Genomic DNA, 19605 nt, shown 5'->3' on the forward strand with positions numbered 1-19605 from the left:
AGAGTGCAAATTTGAAAAAAAACAAACTCTTGGAATGGAAACATTTTTAAGATAAAATATTCGGTTTTAAGAGACCATTTAAGTCCTCTAAACTCAAAACTGCAGATCTGGCACGAAGATTTAATACACTGGAACCAGCGGACCAGACTCTCTTCAGCAATACGTGGCTTGCCTGCGTACACAAATGAGTGTGCTGTAGCACAATGGAGACCATTTATGTCTCACTAAATGTGAGGTAAAATATCTCAAGGTAGAAACACTTTCAGACAAGCTAGAAAGCACACTATAAATTCATACTGAGGAACACGTATGTTCAAACACAGGTATCAAGCTCTACAGTCTTGAAAATTAATTTGTCCCTATAGTATTGTTCCCTCATCTTGACCCTTCAGTTGATATTTCTCATGGGACTTCTGCTAAGAAGGTGCCTCATGGAAGTTTAGTTCAAGTTTGAGAAATACACAGGGGCTTGGCAATGTGAAAGTTGAAGGATTAATACACTGAAGCAGCTTTAACACTGTCAAGGTGTCACTTGAATCATGAAAATAAAGAAAACTGGAAGGCAGCACGGAAGGCCCTTTGTCTTTTTGCAAATTCTGATGCAAAATCCAATCTTTCTCCCTTGAAAAAAAAAATTCTGCGAGGCTTATCTGACAAAGTCCTCTTTGCTCCCTTCTGTGAGTTTCTATTTATGAAAAAACAGCATGCCCCAAAAGTGTGGTTTTCACATATTGCATGAAGAGGAAAGAAGCTCCATGTAGCAGCACCAATTAATTTCTAGAGCAGGAGGGAGTAGAACTACTGTCTAGCCAGAAAGGAATGAAAACCAGTAACTTGTAACAGTTAATAGCTGTACAGAAAGAAATACATTGTTCTAGCTTTCCATTACTGACAACAGCTAACACAACAATTCATTTACCATGTGGAGAACACTAAATAGTAACCTGGGGGTTCCTATAAAAGCAGAAGCATTTTTGGCAGAGCCGTATCTGTCTACAGACTAAAATGTACCTTTTGTCCTCTATTTAACTGGCCTGAAGTTTTTATGGTTCTTTTGATAAGTATTTTATGAAGTTTTACAACTGAAAAACCCAACCCAGAGTTTAAGGAGTTTTAAGCTGAGAAAACTGATCATCCTAGCTCTAAGTGACTTTGGAAACTATTAGAAGTACTCATATCTTCATTAAAGTGGACTAAGAAGAAAGAAGTCCTGCCTAGTTTACCAAGGAGGTACAGAACTCAGCTAAATACATCTAGTTCTCTACTTATTTTACCAAAAGTATCAGCAATAAAATTGATATTACATTTCATTATTAAGCCACTGAATTTTACTAACATTAGACAACCAGTACCTGATAAAAACCTTGAACACTGAATTGTGCTTACCTCCGAACTGGAATTTTCCCATTTGTGTTTGTTAGAAAGGCCAGCTTCATCCAGCTGAAATTAAGAATGAAATATTTTTAAAATACTATTTATTAAAATTGGGATCTAGGTACTTATATTTAGATTAAAATTATTGCCACGACTGTGAAATGAGTACAAACAAATAATTGTTTTGTAATAAAAACATTTTTCTGTAACCTTTTAATGCTTGAGGCAGAGCAGTTCTGTAACTGTAAAGGCAAAAAGCAGCCGAAAAGAATCAGTACATTAATTAACACGAGTGCGAAGACAAGAAAGACTCATGGGGTTTTATTTGCATATGCATCAATGAAATAACAAACCAGATAATTAAAACTTGAAATACCAATAAATCAAATAAAGTTATAAATTATCTTATCATGTCTCCTGGGCAGGTGCCAGATATATACTTGAGACTTCTGGTCACAATGAAAGATAAACCCTAAACTAATTTAACATCATTTTCTTTATTACAGTATTTTGTGATGGCAAGTGTTGAACTATGAAAAAGAAAATATTATTAATTTTTTAAAATTCCAAGAAGGAAAATTCAAGGACAGAAAAATAAAGAAGAACAGAGAAGAAAGAAAGTAACTTACTGTTTCTTGAGACATGTCATGGGACTGACATTGTTAGCTCTAAAGTTATGTATGATGGATCCAAGCCCTTCTACCCATTGCTGAAAAACACGAAAATACAGAAACACCAAATTAGGAAAACTGAAGAAGGAAAAAGAAGTTTGTCTTGGGAGAAGGCTCTTCTTCCTTGCAGCTATGGATAATGTTAATAACCTGAGCTGAGGAAAAAGATGCCCACCTCACAACCTATAACACCACGGAAAAGCCCAGCCACATTTTATCCATTACTATTTCACCCTTCACTAAATAAAGTGATTGTGCTTTCCATTCTTCCAAGTACTACATGTAGCATCAGCGGTGCTATTAAAACAGTTTATTGCCAGCAAAGGCAAGTGGTCCATTGATTGATTTATTAAGGCTTCTATTCATAGCTTGTATAAGCATATGCCTCCTTTTCAGTTGTGGCTGGCAATGTTAGCTATTACTAAATAACATTATACAATATGTGATGACATTTTAAACCAGTTTTAGAAAAGGAATGAAACAAAATATTAATAAGCTAGAGCAAACCACAGGGAAGCACAACAATTGTTCTGTGATGTTGACCTCATCTAACACCCTGTTACATATTCAAGTCCTTCTTGCTTTCTGGCTTTCATCCTTAAAAAGCAAAACATTCCAGCTATCATTGGGATGACTTTCAGCCAACAGCAGCATTACAGCACTTATCTAATTCCTTTTTATGGATATATTTTTCTACTATAGTTTGTATCTAGACTTTGCAGTACCGTATAGAAGAAGCTTAAGGATTAGGCCCTGATATGAACACTCGTTGATTTCAGCAAGAGTCCTGTCACAATAAAGCTATAGGAAGAGAAAAAAAACCACCACCACCAACAAAACCAGCACTACAAGCCAAGTTCAATCTCAATTATACCATTGTAATGCCAGGATTACTCAACAGATAATTTACACAGGTGGAACTGAGATGGAATTTGGTCCACTGCTTAACATTAACCTTATAAATAAAGAAGCCTCTTGCTTCTGGCCAAATTCTGTGCATGCAGCTTGAACTGACTTGGGCAGGACCCAGAATTTGACACTTATAAATAGATGCAGATGAGTATATTTTTCTTTTCATGAATGAGTGCTGTACATCTGCAAATAGATGAAAAAAATCTGCATTTATATAGAAGGAATACTAACGTCTTTGGAAAATGGCATACTGTAAACCGCAGACAGTAAATCCCTGTGGGCTAAAACAAGGTCTAAGGTGTCAATTCAGCAGATAAACACACTTAAGCAGACCCTTGTACTCATGACACACTACAAGCACATCACAAACTTATTTTTAAACAAGAAATTGTTTATCAGACTCTCTTAAAAATGGACCTTATAAATCTATTTTGCATTAGGAAAATTAGCCATTTATTAAGACACTTATTAATATTTAAATATTCATCTTCAAATTATCATTTTTAAGAAATACCGCATAAAATATGCATACAAATAGAACAAATTATATATCTAAGAATAATTTGAAAATAGAAGTCTGACTTAAGAGAAAACCTAGCACCGGGGTTTTCTCAGGTGTGTTTTTGTGCTTGTAAGCAACTCACCAGTAACAGTCTGCCCTCCCATTTCTCTTTTCCCAACTGCATGAATGAGATGACTTAGAAGTCATAGTATGGATGAACTCTCTAGGGATATAAAGAAAGCGAGCTTCATGGGGAGAGATAATATTACCGATCAGAACTGACATAATTGGAAGCCACTGACAGATTTAGGGAATGCTTATCTTTTCCTACAAATGTTCTCTCACCTAAGATGATATAGGAATAGTGCTTGTGATAATTTCAGGAAAATTGTCTGAATAAGTCTTACATATATTTCAATCTCCTAGAACTGTCAAAATTCAATTATCATTACTCAACTATCATCAACTATCTGAGCTTGGGAATGACGTTCTTTGTGATTTGTCTTAGGTCATCGTTTTGTTGTTTTGACTTAAAAAAGAAAACAACAGTAAAATGTAACATGACTGCAGCATTAACACTGTCAAAGCTATGCAAAAATTTATCCTCATATGATCTGAATTAGTCTCTAGTCCCTTAAAAGCTTCTCAGCCTTTCAACACTGACCCATAAACTAAAATGGCATATGCACTGCAAACCAAAAAAAAAAAAAACAGAACAACCTTGCAAAACTAAATTATGTAAAATGCATGTTGTGAATAACCTTTTTTCTGCTGAAAAAATGCCATTGGTGCAATACTGGTAATGTTACCATTTCAATAGGAAATAAAAACACAGAGATCCATTCTGATTTGAAGGCAATGGATTGCAACTACAGCAGACAGAACAACATCTAACATTTAAAAGTAAGGTTATCCAGCACGCAGTTCTGAAGTTACTTCTGTACATCAAGAACAGTTGCCAAAAAGGAACGCTGCCAGAAAAAAATATAAGTCTAGAGAGAAATCAACACACTAACTACTTACCAAGCAATTCCTTTGTAGGAATTATCCTGATGATTCCCACTTTAGAGGACTGCCTAATCTTTTTTGTCAATTATAATGCCCTTTCCTGTTAGAGGTGCCAAATCAGGAACTGTTCTCTTTTACCCTGAAAGGGTACAGAACCATAGCCAAACACCGATAAACCACAAAAGCATCACATCTCTGCTGGCACCAAGCAAGGGAAGAACTTAATAGTCTCTGTCCATCTATGAATCATCTTTACATTGGCACGATGTCCCCAGTGCAAGACATGGCAGTTCCAGAGACACGTTTGCCTATCTGTACCACACCACACAGCTGCACTACAATGGGACTAGTTAGTTCGGGACTAAAGCAGTTTCTGGAGTGTTTCATCAGATGTTCCCCACGGTTACCAGCTGGCCCTAAATTAACCAGCAATAAGAGAACTGAGTTAAAGAAATGCTTCTGGATTGTGAACATACAATATAGAAGCAAAATTATGTAAGATGAAAAAATTTCCTCATCCACAAATTAATATACAGGCTCAGTGCAACACATGCAAATTCTTTCGTCAGCTGGTCAACACAGAGCATCCTTTTGAGCCACAATAGTCTCCAAATAACAACTATCTTCATAATCACTTCTAAGGCACTGTAATCCACTCACAAAATATCCAAAGCCTGAATACATTGACAAATGCAAGCTGGCAATATATTGCTTTCCTGACAACAAACAATTCCCAGATCTAATGTACGCTTGTCTGATGACCTTGTGGGAGGGATGAAAGAAGAGCTCAGATTTTTCTCAGCTAATACACGACAATAAACATAGCAGCAGCCTTGCTCGTGGTGCTACGAGAGCACTCTTACAGATGAAGCTGAAAGACCTGTAAAACTATGTATGCCAGGCATAAAGATCCTCAGCTCTTCTGTGCTCAGCATTTCCAAATCATGCCCTCTCCAAAGAAGGAAAATCCTATAACAAGATGAAATTCTGAAATTAGGTAAATAGGAAATACACTTGGGTCTTACAGAAAGTAGAATTACAAAGTGTTTTTCACAGAAATACAGGATACAATTGATTCTTACTGATGCTAGCGCTAAGTATTTACAGATTTTCAAAATATGTCTCAGTACCTGTAATCTGTCAATGTAACTCCTGAATGGCTCTCTATATACCAAGAATTATTTCAGATTCATATAAAAGAGGAACCTGGGCCCTACTATCTAATCCTAGAGAAACAACAACCATGAAAAGAAACAAAGACAAGTACACCTTAAACACAGACTCTTAGGCTGACACTAGAGGACAAAATCCAAGTACACTGCAGGCTGGAATAAGCAGATTGTGCTGTTTTTGCCTAACAAGATTCAACATTGTCAAATATCTCTGTGAGGAGAAGGTGCAAGAAAAATTTATGGAAGAAGCACTCTCAGCTTTTGCTGTAGTACTCAAATGCTTCTAAGGCACTTAGTGTCCTTGCGTTAGCTGAGGTTCATCAATGAAACACAGGCAGCAGTGGCTGGGCACACAGGTAAGTCTAACAGCTTGGCTCTGTTTTAGCTATCAACGTTTCATTTAGGAGGGTTAAAAAGGGCAGAAATTACAAAAGGTTAAAAATCACTGTAACCTACATCTCATAAAATTCTAGACAAGGTCATCCATGGCTTATTTACAGATGAGGTCAGTATTTCCCAGACTTCTTGAGATTTTACCTTCACTTTTTCCGTGCAGTCTCTCCACAGTTGCACTCTACTTAATTCAAGCATCGGGAACACTGGGAAGCAAGGAGGCATTGTCCTCCGATTTTGGTATTGAGTGCCTGTGACTGGCTGTGAGAGTCAAGGGCTTGATAGCTTGAAGGTTCAGGAAACCCACGGAGAATAGAACCATATTTCCCAACTCCTACCAAGACAGACACGACCTGGCAGGATTCCCTGGCACTTTGCCCTCAGCCAGTGGCGCTGTGACCAGTAGATGTCCCTCCTCTCTCAATGCAGTTGTCTCAGAAGTGATTTCTCTTCTATGAAATTACCATACCTCTAATGTACAAGACAGTAAAAGCAAGGAGACTAGACTAGTGATGGTGTAAAACCTGTCCCCTACCTGACCAATTGCAGCACAGACTTGCACGATATTGCTGTGAAAATTCTGTTCAAAAGATAAAAGGGACTCTTCCAACTTCAAGTATTTAATCTAGAAAGCTGAGGCTCACACAAACACTGTACTGGGACGTGTCTGATGTGTCCAAACTGCTTCCACCCTTCAAGAAAGCTTTCTACCCCAGAATGACTTTTCCAGCACTGGAGGGGTCTACTCTGAAAGCAGCTGGAAGACTCACTTTGGCTGCTTTTGTATACAGACTAACACAGTGGAGCTTTACACAGTGAAATCCATTTCCTGGCTACAGAGAACCAAGTCTGAAGTTTTAAATTTACTGATAACGCCAAGTGGCATAGCCAAGGAAGAACACGAAAAAAGCAGAAAAGCTAGCACATTGAAATCACAGACACTTAACTACAGGCTTGCTAGGATATGAAGATTTCTCTAGAGAAGGTGGTATTACATACTTGGCCCAGGGCTACCTGAACATGTAAGCAAAGGTCATATATTTAAGACAGGCATAGTTTAGAAATGTTTATCACATAGACTGTGAGACATAAGCCATATACTAACATAATGGGACACAGAAAACAGCAGTAGACTTTGAGAGTTCTGTTCAAGCATGTTCTGCAGGTTTCTTGGGAAGCTTTGCTTTGAAACATCAGAACAAACCAAAGCTACGGGAAAAGAGAACTATGTGACTGAGATATTCCTGTAGGAATCATCTGCTACCTTCTAGTTGCCTTCCTAGCAATATGATTCGTGCAAATAATCAACAGCTTGTTTCATGGAAAATAGTCAGGGTCAACTGAAATAGAACTTCTTTGTAAGTCAAAAAGAGCCATATAGTAGAACAGCAACAAAAACTATCAGCCTGAAGTGCTTCATACTACCAAAACACAGTGGTCCATTTAACCATTTTAAACAAACAGAAATCAATCTGAAAATGAAAAATACTATTCCAACTGAAAAGCTGAGAAGTTTAAGAACGTCAAAATGAAATGCTTTCAACTAGAGTCATCTTCAATGCCGTAATACTATTAGCTGTATGATAAAGCTTGCATTTTACTTTTATGTTGTTTGTTAGCATGAGTAACAAAGCATTTCAGCACATGCTATTCGTTCTGGTGGCTCACAGGTTAGCAATCAACATGTGATTCACTGTCTCAGTGAGTAACACACCTTTAGAAAATATCTATTTTCTATCAAATTCAGCTATGCCAGTGTAAAAGGTTACTCCACTCTCCTTCCCACCCTGTCTCCCCTGTGGCTGCTCCCATCCCTACCTACTGCCAGAGGAATAGTGTGCATCAGCACTTCCCAGAGACAGGTTATCTTAAATGCTGGTGTGAGCTTTGCCCCTAAATAGGTGACAGGAGCTTAATGCTATGGCTGTTCCTTGAAGTGAATTAGAAGCATTCACATAAAGTCCTCTGCCAGCAGGGCAGTGGGAACAGTACTTTCTGGCAGAAGGGCAGAAACTATCAGCTGGAGAGATGGCCCTTCCCAACAACACTGCTGGATCTGGGCAAGAACAATTGTCAGGACAAATTTACCCCTGGTATGCAGTAATACTAAAGAATGTAAAAAAAAGCTGACTTGACTTAGGTTAATATTTTTAAATTAAACTCCTTAATGCATTGCCAAAGTGGATGAGCAAAGAAGACAAGTCCAGATTCTGGGTTGCTGAACTACAACAGCTTTATTAGACTTACACCAGCTTTGGATAGGCAGTCTGCGTGCCATGCACTAAGGCCTTACATCAACACTACATTGCTTCTACAGTAAGGAAATTTGCCCCCAAACACTCACTGGCCTTTTCAAACGTCCTAGATTGGGGAAAGCAGATTATCAGATTACTAGGTCACAGAAAGTCCATTTGGGAAGCAAAAAAGAAAAATACACACATATGCTACCATCTCTAGTACGCGTGTGTGTGTTTTAATTTTGGCTCACAGTAATTTATATCACCTGATTTAATCAGGATTCAAAACATTAGATTTTAAGTTCCACTTTTTACAGTCACCATCTACTACCACAATGGAGTTTCTTTAAAGTGGTCCATGACAGCTGCTTGCAATCACTGAGAGTACACTGTAGTTTGTGGTTATTTTAAGAGTGGAAATTAAAACCAATTTCTCAGCTGAAAACACCAATAAAATTTAAGTAGATAGAATGTAAATACCAGAGTTGGAGCTTGGAGACAAGTGGAGAGATAATAAACACACTCTTGTTGTTGGAACAGCTATACTTGGAGCTCAGCGATGACTTGGCCAGACCTGCTGAGCACATCGCCACAAGGGGCAGAGGAAGGTGGGGCTGCCCTAGTGCAGAGACGATGACAGATCACAACAGATAGCCTGTGACAAGCTGTGCCCGGAATGGAGGGTTCACCACTGCCCACAGAAGGCATCAGCTCTATGTTCACCTGCCACAGTCAGGGCACCCCTAAGGGACTGCCCCCACACTCTGCCATCCTGTCCTATCCACCTGGCAGTATCTGCTTCCCACCAATACTACTCCTTACACTGGTAGCCTGAAGAAGCCAGGAACTTGCATTAATTTCCTTCTTTGTCAGGTTACTCAGTCCCATTATAACCCAGCCTTCAGTGAATAACAATTACTTATTTTCCAACTTTAAAACATTACCTACAGAAGTAGAGTATCTTTTCACCCTCTTTCTGGGTAGAAAGCTTCTGGCTTTTGTATTTGGAACTGTCACCAAATTCCCTTGTATCCTAATCAGGCACCAACCAATCCTAATCTTGGTTTATCTGAGGAAGAGCTGAATGATCGACAGCAAGTAATGCCCACCTTCATCATGGCAATAGAGGGGGAAACAGCAGAAACCAGCACAGATGCATCCCTTATGCACAGCTGGGCTGTTTAAGCTACAATCATTGCCTCTTTTTCTCCAAACTCTCACCTCTGTCATTTTACAAGGCGGGGTTACTTTTGAACATGGATTAAATCAAGGTCTATTTTAAAGTGCAGTTAGTAGCTGCACAGATACTTAACGCCAGGCAAAGACTCACTTCATAGATTTACCATGTCCCAGAAGAAAGATGTCTTCTCATGAACAAAACCAGAAGAATTAAGCAGGAATAGCTCTATGTGCAAATGACTCCTAGAAAATTTTATTTTAGCATAGAAGTATAGTAACAAGTATTACACACCATCTATGAAAGGCCGATACAGTACAGGCCAAATTACTTCCCATATGCCCATATCACCAGCAAAGGTAACTTAGAAAATTTTGCATTGTTTTTGCCTTGATCTGCTTTACCCTCTCCCTTGTGCCTCAAATGTATTACATCAGGTGGATCACCATTGTTGACAAGTTCTGGATATATATTTTGGTGGAAAGACTCCCAAATGCAAGACTCTCACATTTATGAGCCTCTCAGCACCTACCCATAAGCTGACTGCAGCATGACACACCATTTTTGGTAAGCATCTGGGCAGTTAATGAAGCAGTAGATCTTTTAGACAGTATAATTAACTCACCTGTTGTGACAGTCTATATAAGTGGCCAACATACTCCTCACAAACCAATTAGTCTAATACAGTTTATTGAGAATGTAAGGTGGCTAAAAATTCCAACTTTCTATTCTCAGAATAAATCAGAGACACTGTTGGGTTAAGTATAAAAGTGAAAGCTGCCAGCATCTCCTTTTCTTTGCTTCATAGATGTTTTCAAAATATAACCGTCACACGTTATTTCCCTGGAAGCCTGCTGAAAATACACACAGTAAGATCAATTTAGTGTACCCATGTAAGTTATACAAGTATTTCTCCTATCATGGAGTTTACTCGGTACTGCCAGTGTTTAAAGAGATACGGATCCAAGGCAATGAAAAATCAACCATGCCAGGGAATTTTGTGATGCCGTATTCAGCAAACAGATACAGAGTTTTAAAGGAGGGAATTTAACAGGCGTATGTTACTGATCACTATTCAATGTTTATCTCACAGGCAAAAGAGATGATAATACACCGTAAGTACCTACAATCATAAGAGAAAAGCAAAAAATGTTTATTTATAAAATCCCTTGAATCTCTGGATCTAAGCTAGTAGCATACTATCATTACTCTGGACCAAGTTTCTCAGAGCAGTTAAGAACAAATAGATGGAGTACCAGGCCTTGGTGAAGCCACAGAACTTGCATTGTGAACCGCAATCTTAAGCTCTCAGGACAGATGATGTGTAAAAAAGCACCATTGTTTTCTTAAGACTGTCCCATGTGGACAGGAAACAGAAAAGAACTTGGGTACACAGAAAAGAACTTGGGTACACTAGAATCCCCTTAACTGTAAAGAATTTTCTTTCCTGCTTTTGTCTTTTCAAATAATATGAATCACAGAATACAATTAGGTTATCGCTGAACAAATTTTGGAGGGCTGGGCTCCACCCACCAGGAAAAATGAAAGGAATTGCACTTCCCTTCAGCATCCCTGTGTGTTACAGGTATTTCAGACAGCCAAGCAGGCTGACTTACTCAGGAAGAATAATCAAGTATGGCTGAGGAACTCTCTTTTTTTTTTTTTTAACTCCCACACACTGTTTAATTGTGAAATACCTTGGCTATTTCTGTGTTTTCTGCTACCATGAAAGTGAAGCTGATGTTCACCAGATCTGTGCCACTGCAAACACACACTATCCGTCCTTCCAACTCATTTTCTGATTTTCCAACAGCCTCGAGTGCAGTTAGTATTTTGGGATCCTGTTAAACAGAATAAATAACTTGTTACATTTGCAATAATGTTATGCAATGCACTATGGTAAGGATGCATTTCCATCTCCATATACATTAACCTTTGCCAGTTATCTTAAATGAGTGATTTCACTTAGAACTATTGTGTGTAAACCCGAAAAACGACATAGAGTTAGGAGCACACTTGTGAGAACTCAGAAGTAAATAAAGTATTTTAAATATATATTTTAAAAGTTAGATTAGAAATTACCTATATTTTCATCACAAAAAGAGATAAATTAATCACTCCAAGGACTGGAAATAGAGGAACAGAATTAATCTCTAAGTAAATTATTCCAATCTAAGTCCTAAGTTACTGAGGGTTACGATCTGTGTGACATTTTGGTTGTTTCTTAATGACACATCGCTGTTGTCTCTGCTGAGGGTCAAGAGCTATTTAATGGGCATAAAGAGCAAACTACCTATGTAAAGACAAAGCTGAAGTCTGAAGCATACTAGTATGGTTTTCGGCACATGAAGCATGGGGTTGTCTGTACCACCAATTCTCATGGCCCTTCTCTATGGGGGAAAGATTTTTAGTCTATGGATTCCCAAGAGGACTACTCACAGATAGCTATCTATAGTTACCACAGAAACATTTAACACATGAAAGTGAAAATGCAGAGGTATTAACTGATGTATTGCTTCACAACAAATCTAAACTAAAGGCCTGGAGGAGGGAGGACCACAATTCACTTGAGAAAATTCTATGTATCCCTTCTGAAGAATAACACTGAAAATATTTTCCAAAGTTTTGGGTTTCTCCAGAACTCCTAGCTAGCACTTCTGTTGATATTCTTCAAAATGGCAGATAGCAACCAGTTGTCCTCTCTGACATCTAACTGTACAAAGGGGGATGTAAACAAAACTTTCTACATTTTATGTCAATGGAGCAAGAAGATACAACAAAATTTAAACAGATAGGAACAACATTTGGATACAAAACATCTTTTTTCCAGATCCCTAAAACAAGTATCACAATACACTGTACAAAATAATGAAAAACTCCCAATACGTGCTCTTAATGCCTGTTCTGCTTTCACTGCATCCTGAAAGCTGAGCAATGTACTACATCAGAAAGACCAGATGACAGAACCTTCCTACTGCAATAACACCAAATTACTTGACTTCAAAACTTAACATTTTAGACTGTGATTGTAAACTATAAGTTGTGTTGCTGGTATTTTTTTTAAATGAATTAACTTAATCTTGCATTTAACTTTCAGTTTAAATATTCTGTGTTTAAATGAAGAGTATAAACTAACTATAGAGTACCTTTGGTACAGCTCCAAAACGAACACTGTTGATCAGGGAGCATTCTAATACCTGTCCTTCCTGAAACGGCAAAAAAAGGTACAAGTTCAAAGGTCTGTCAACACGTGGCTCCATTAGGAATTGCAGCAAAAATAAATAATTAATCTTATTTGCAAACACTGTTAATTAACACTAAACAGTACATTTCCCTTTTATATCAGTTAACTCTCTCTTAAATACTTCTGTCAATTCTAAAAGAATAGTACTAAGGCTAGTTTTGTAAATAAATTAACACAGTATTTTAGATTTTAAAAACTATCCAGAATATAAACCAAGTGCAATAATATCCAATATATATTCCTGACATAATTGTAATATACCTTTCCATCACTTTTCCAACTCAGAAAAAAGCCAAATTCATCCACTTGGAAGAGACAGTTGCTTTCAAAGACGAAAGATTCCTACAGAGAAGAAAGTTATTTTAGTCAGTTTGACAAATGTCATAAATTTATTTATTGTTCAAAAATAAAGGATTGTTACATCTCTCCCTAAATACATTCCTGGAGAATTTGCTATTCCCAAAGCAATCAGAAATGAGTGAGACATACTTCTAAAAAAATTAACAATTTCAATTTTTTGTCTTTGTGCTGCCATTTGAGACATTGGTATGCATTTATCCAGTATCTTCCTACTTCTCTGCAACTATGAAGATTTGTTTTGTTTAATAAAAACAGCGATTCCTACCTAACCAAAAACCTTAATGAAATGGAACTTCAAAAAAATTACTGAAAATTAAATGCTTCAAACTATGTAAAGGCTAAAAATATATAATTTGCCAATACCACTTCAGAATCAAATGATCACATTTCATTTTAACATTCAGAATTTGGGAAGCATTGTTCTGTTAGACTACGCATGCATGCCACAAGCATTCTGTAGCCAGAGTATCTGGAAAGCAGAGTTTGGAGAATACTGATTTGCAGAGAAATAAATACAGAATGTCATATCAAAGAGACTAGGACAAGGCAAAAAATCATATTAGCTGAATTAAAAAAGAAATTTCCTCCACACACCTCCAGCCTCAATTAACACATCATAAATTAGGCTAAAACGCAGGATAACATTGTGCAGAAACAATCACTTCTTAAAGAAAAAAAGAATCCAGGACTTCCTGACTTCCTTAATTAAATAAAAACAAGCATGTGTGCAGGCTACAGCACTGTTCACTGTTTCAGAGCTCAGGGCTTTGTTCTATATTAAAGACTGAGGTACCTTTCTGAAATGTCATGTCCTCTCCTGTGCATATAGCAAGGGCAACAAAACCAGGTAAAAACTCCAATGCCCTCAATCCATGGAGCATGCTTTTAAGTCAGTAAGTCTATCCAGGACAGTTTGTCCTCACTGGGTCACTCTCAGGTAGCTCCCTAGCTTGACCAGGGATATAGGACATCATGTGGCAGCCACAGGTACCTTTTTGGCTTCAGCCATGGAACAGGGGCATCAGATGGGCTTAAGAATGGTCACATTCCGGTCATGTCTTACCCTGACTTAACCCTGGGCATGAAGTAAGTTCCAGGATCAACAGATGGGAAATGTCCTTGAGCACTCCTAGATGAGTACATGGAGGATATGCTGTGTTTGGGATAATTGCTCTTTTTCCCTGGACACATTAATTGTTGAACAGTGTCTACCACTTCTGGACAGCATTTTATGTCCTCAAACAAGATTCACAGGTTTTAAGGACTGAAACATTACAGTTTTCCATCCAAGTAGCAAACAACTATGTTAATTTTACAGGGCAGGGGAGCCAACGTCGAAAGTATAAAGTTGCTGCAACTCAATCTGAGGCAACACCACTATGCACGAGTTTCCAGTACGCACTGCTCTGCCCATCCTTCTCCACCATAACTTCTATTTTCCTGCCTTCACCCTAGAACTTGTCCCTTGTTAAACCTACTTGTTGTCAGACACCTCAGATTTACTAGTTTTACAGCCCTTGGACTCCTGTTTCACATAAGAATGCAGCTAGCTACCAATCAAAATGAATGTCTCTTGCATTCCCAGAAAGATTACTCATGCAATAAAAGGCATGCAGTTTTTTGTCATTTATTTTGTCCCCAGCTATCAAAAAGCTCTTGATATACCAAAAATGTTGTTTTCAGAAAGTTGTCTATGTAAACTGCATTCATGCTGATATTCCACCCTAGTCTTGACTCTATTAATCAAATTACTTTTTCTGCAATTTGTTCTGTATGATAAAAAACCACCTACCATCAGACCATGTAGATGCAATATGACCAGTAAGATTCTTAATCATGTCTGATTTTTATTTCCCATATTCTGCTGAGATAACCCTGTTCTAGACTCAGACTTTTCAGCAAACATGATAATGCTTGGCTCAAAATATATTTCTGTAATTTTGCAATCCTTCTCATTAAGGGACTCATCCATCAGCTAAAGATGGATCCTGCTTGACATGACAGCAACTCAGATTTTTCTAGCCACTCAACGAAACTTGGGCACATAAAAGATCTCTCATGCTGTACTAGAGCTGTTCAGTCACCCAGACCCTGTACCAGGATTCCCGAAACTCAGTTCTGCACCGACCTGCTGTATGGCCTTAGTTCACTTACCATTTCTTTCTTCCCCAACATGACTCTTCTGTTAGGGTGGGGAATTAAGCACAGAATTTCCGTGAAATTTAGAAGCCTAGATCTGAAACATTTTTCTTGAAAATTGCAAGCCCTATGGTATAGGGATTTGATCTTGCTATGTTTGTGTAGCATTTCCAAAACAATGATCTCTCGCTTGAGTAGGCTATCTAGTTACTACCACAACACAATTAAATAATAGCTTATGTATATCATAAATGTGATATCAAACAGCCACACCATCAAGTGCTCATTGTTTACAGGGTACAGCTCTTAACTTCTGAGTCCCTGGGGTTTTTTTACAGCCCTTGATGATTCTTGTAAAATTGCAGATAAAATGTACAGCTGGTTACGTACGTGAAAGCCTTTTAATGTTTCCAAAAGAGTCCCCTTCAAGGAAACAAACCAGGCTCCCAATGGTACCATAGCAAACCTGGAGTAAATTGTAGCAAAATTTGCAGCAAGCAATGCAGATACAGAATACCATGTGGATGAACAAACAACACTTTGCTCCACAGGTGGCAAGCAGGATCCCCTCACTACAGGGTTTTGGAAGGCAGTAAATTCAGCTGCAAGGAGCAGCAAGAGTTCTGGTGCTACCATCTCATCCCACATCTGCCCAGCATTATCTAGTCTCGCACGGGTGCCTGCTGGGTACACCAACCTACACTGCAAAAGTATTACTTTTCAGATGTCTCATTCTCCCTATCACTACATCAAAGACCCAGATGCCTCACTGACCATTCTTGGTCTCACACCAAAATTAGAGCACTTAAACTCTTTTCTGTATCTGCCCATTCTCCATTTCTCATCTAAGGTACAAGAGAACAACCATGAGCCAATACCCCCTCACTTGAATCCTCACAGGCTGAGCTTCTGGAGTTGTGTTTGCTGAAGAAAAATAAAGCTTTTATGAACCTTCATTCCAAGGAATTCAACATCCACTACTATCTTCTTAGTTTATCTGTCCCCAAAACTGAAAACACAGGGTAAAACAACTATCCCTATCTTGGCAGTCCTCGTGACAAAAAATACCTTTTACTTACATTTCAAAAGACAGGAGGAAAATACTAATATCCCTGAAGGCACTCACTGAGAACCTTCAACTTTTAGATACTTTTTGTCCAAACAAGACTGAAAATAGACCCTGATAAAAACATTCTCACAGCAATATCGATGCTAAGCATAAGGTAAATGTGTCAGCACTTTATTTTGTCTGTCTGTGTAAAATGTCCTGGTTTGCATGCCTTTAATAGATTTGGATTAAAGCACAGCTGAAAGCAGCATCATAGTAATCATATTTCAGATAGAGTACAGGTTGACTTTCTGAAGGAGATAAAACCACTCCAGATCTCAAATGATGCATTTGAATCAGAATATAAATGTTTTGTGATCTCTTACTTTCCAGAGTGAGACACAGGTCCTCAGTTTATATATTAAAAAAGACATATCCCCCCTATTTGATAGATGTACAAAAAAAGGAAAGATTCACTTTGCCAGTGATGCGCTTTATAAATCGGCAAAGATGAGAGCTTTATGCACATTACAGATATTTTGATCCAAATCTTCCTTTCTCCTGCTCAGGGCTTATTTTAAAATATATTTAATCCCTCTGATTTTAACTTATTTATTTTAAAAACAAAAAAGATGTATAGCAATAAAGCATGTTGGTATTTCCTCCCCACACACATTTCTGCATTCGAAAGTTTATTTGTGCACAATGAAAGCAAAACATGAAATATTCCATAACAGGTACATATTTAAAAGAGGATAGCCAATTAAACACAACTGGCTTCTTACCTCCTCATATCTATCAAACACAGCTCCATCTTGCATAAAAGAGGGAACTGGCTTCTGCCAGTTAAATTCATAAGGTTTTGCCATGATTATAGATGAAAAACCTGAAATGGAATGAAAAAGTATAGTTCAATTACTGTCTTTAAAAGGAGCATTTCAAAGTTTAAGCAGGAAAAAAGTTACTTTTAGCTTTTCCTTTCACACAGAAGTATTAAAATGTTACAGTGCACTTACATATCAAGAGTTCTCCTCAAAAAAGTATTTTTGTTTCACAACTTTAAAATGAAAAATATTTGCAAAATGTATGCCTGAACTTATTCTTTGAAAAAAACACCTGCACTGAAACATTGCTTTAGTTTAAATATCTGCTCCATCACCTCTACAGTACAATGAGGCCGGGATTAATGGAGACCCAGGTGACACAGAATACCACCACCTATAATATACGAGTGTTGCTTTTTTACACGAAAACATCAGATCCTATATAGACAGGGTTTTTCTGAACATTCTAAACCGCATATACATTCTAAACATTCTTTGAACATTCTAAACATATGCAAAACACAGTTTTCCTCTGTGTTTTGATTTCAAAATCCATTTATATTAAATAAAGTCCTGGCTATTTTCAGTGGTATTTTATACATAGCTTAAGACATGGATAATATATAGGTCAACATTCATAGGGAAAAAAACTGGTTAGGGATATAGGACATTAAATAAAATTAGCTAGTGGCACTGTGCATTTCTGCAAGTCTAGGAATGTGAACAAAACTGTTAATTTGGAATATAATACCAAAGTCATAACATACGGATGTTTCAATAAAGACTACTGAATTATTCAGTATCCTTTTGACCACCTTGGTGCCTTCTAGGTTATGTTGCTTTACACCAGAAAATGTCTCAACTATGTACTCTGAAACAGTGAAGTTCATTTTATCTGAAGTGCATCTGCATTGTTCCTGCTTACTAATGTCATTGAGGACACACAGTATCTTGGTTATTCCTTTATAGACTAGACCAGAAAGTCTTGCATGAGAGGCAATATGCTTGGCAACAGCAAGACAAGACTGACTCAGACATGTTAGTAAATCATTTGGTGAAATGGTATATTAAGGACAAATACAGCACACAGGCACAATAATCTGACCTCACATGCCTGTCTCACAGGTGAACACCACCTTATCCAGTTCTTGTCTGTTTGCCCTAGCCCTCCTCTGACAATGGACAACGTTCATCTATTATTGACCCTCTCCAGCAGCATGATACAGGGCTAAGCGTAACCACAACAGTTCTTGCTCCGTTACAATGCAGGCAGTCAGCCCAAGCAAAGTTTGTCTAAGTGTGAAGAATAAAAGCATACATAAAATTCAAGAGAGAGCACAACAGTCTGTGTAATCTATGCTATGCAAACCATCATTGTAGTGTTTTTGTATGCCAAAACCCTGAATAGTAGACTAAAATATTACCAATTGGGTAACAGTGCTTCCACAATGTTCTTAGATAGAAATTTCTACTTTGACTGAACTTTAAACAGAGCGTTGAATAGATGCAAGTGTTGAAAAAAAAAAAAAAAAGAATTTTGTAGTACCCTCCTTCTCTGTCTTGTTTTCATTCCTACCAAAAATATTCTAACAAGAAAAAGAACAAAACGAGAACTCAGAAGATACTGTTAAAAGACTCCATCCAACACCATCTTTAAGAACAGTTACTTTTGATAGTTTTCAACTGAAAAAATATCCTTACTACTGAAAAAAAAAATAAGCAAAATACATCTTGATGTTGCCCATCTCTTCATCTCCTGCCCGTTTTTGGTCATTGATACAGAAATACCAAAAATATATATCACATTTCCAAAGCACTAGGAATAAGATAAATTAACTCATTCTCTGTAATTATAAAAAATACAATTTGACAGTTATGTATCTGTCTCACCATTAAGTGCTCACTTTTGTTGAAAATGGGATGAATACTCAAAAACATATCTGTACTCTACAACTAAAAGAAAAAGAAGCAAAACAATATCTAAGGCTACTCGTGTACTTTTTTTTCCCCCGATGAAGAGATGCTTTGAACAAAATAGAGGACAAGGAACTAGGGCCAAGAGGCAATCAGCTACGTTTAATATCTTATCAAAAGCCCCCTGTTCTTTTTGCCAACCCTAAGCATTTGGCTCTTAACACTCCGTAAAAGAGTAATATCATCTCCCTCATGAGGACCATGAGATGTTTTGAGATCCTTTCAGGGAATGTGCCAAATTATTGAGTTTTTATTATTTTTTAAAAATACACTTATAATTTTGGGGTCTCTATCAGCATAGAGATACTTTTTTCCTCATTCCACAGAGGAAGTTGCATAATAGGACAGCTACTCCGCTACAGTAGCATGATGGCATCTTGTTTTACACAGCTCACAGACTTCACACAGTAGCTCAGTAGAATCACACCACCTTGAAAACTCAGTGCTTTTTCTTACAGCAAAGCTACATTCAGAGAAACACAGCTTCAGAAAGCTGTTTTCTGACTTCACAGGCTTTGTTAACTGCTAAGTTGAAACCAGAACCAACAAAACCCCATACTACACAACAAA

The 19605-nt window shown here is 37.6% G+C and overlaps 1 protein-coding gene across 1 annotated transcript in view; it reads right to left on the reverse strand.

Annotated features, from left to right (window-relative positions):
• The window catches only part of PLCB4 (phospholipase C, beta 4), a gene marked incomplete at its 3' end in the record, with an annotated part of 54063 nt that extends 36946 nt beyond the window's left edge, over positions 1-17117 (reverse strand). Inside the window, exons 1-6 of the mRNA XM_010077253.1 lie at positions 17023-17117; positions 12952-13032; positions 12593-12652; positions 11144-11287; positions 2004-2083; positions 1387-1440 (exon numbers count right to left, since the gene is read on the reverse strand). Coding sequence (XP_010075555.1) covers positions 1387-1440; positions 2004-2083; positions 11144-11287; positions 12593-12652; positions 12952-13032; positions 17023-17106 — 503 coding nt within the window. The remainder of the gene's footprint in view (positions 1-1386; positions 1441-2003; positions 2084-11143; positions 11288-12592; positions 12653-12951; positions 13033-17022) is intronic.
• Between the last annotated feature and the right edge of the window lie 2488 nt (positions 17118-19605).

This window comes from Pterocles gutturalis, unplaced genomic scaffold (genome assembly GCF_000699245.1).
Source record: "Pterocles gutturalis isolate BGI_N339 unplaced genomic scaffold, ASM69924v1 scaffold28343, whole genome shotgun sequence".
Classification (NCBI taxonomy): Eukaryota; Metazoa; Chordata; class Aves; order Pterocliformes; family Pteroclidae; genus Pterocles; species Pterocles gutturalis.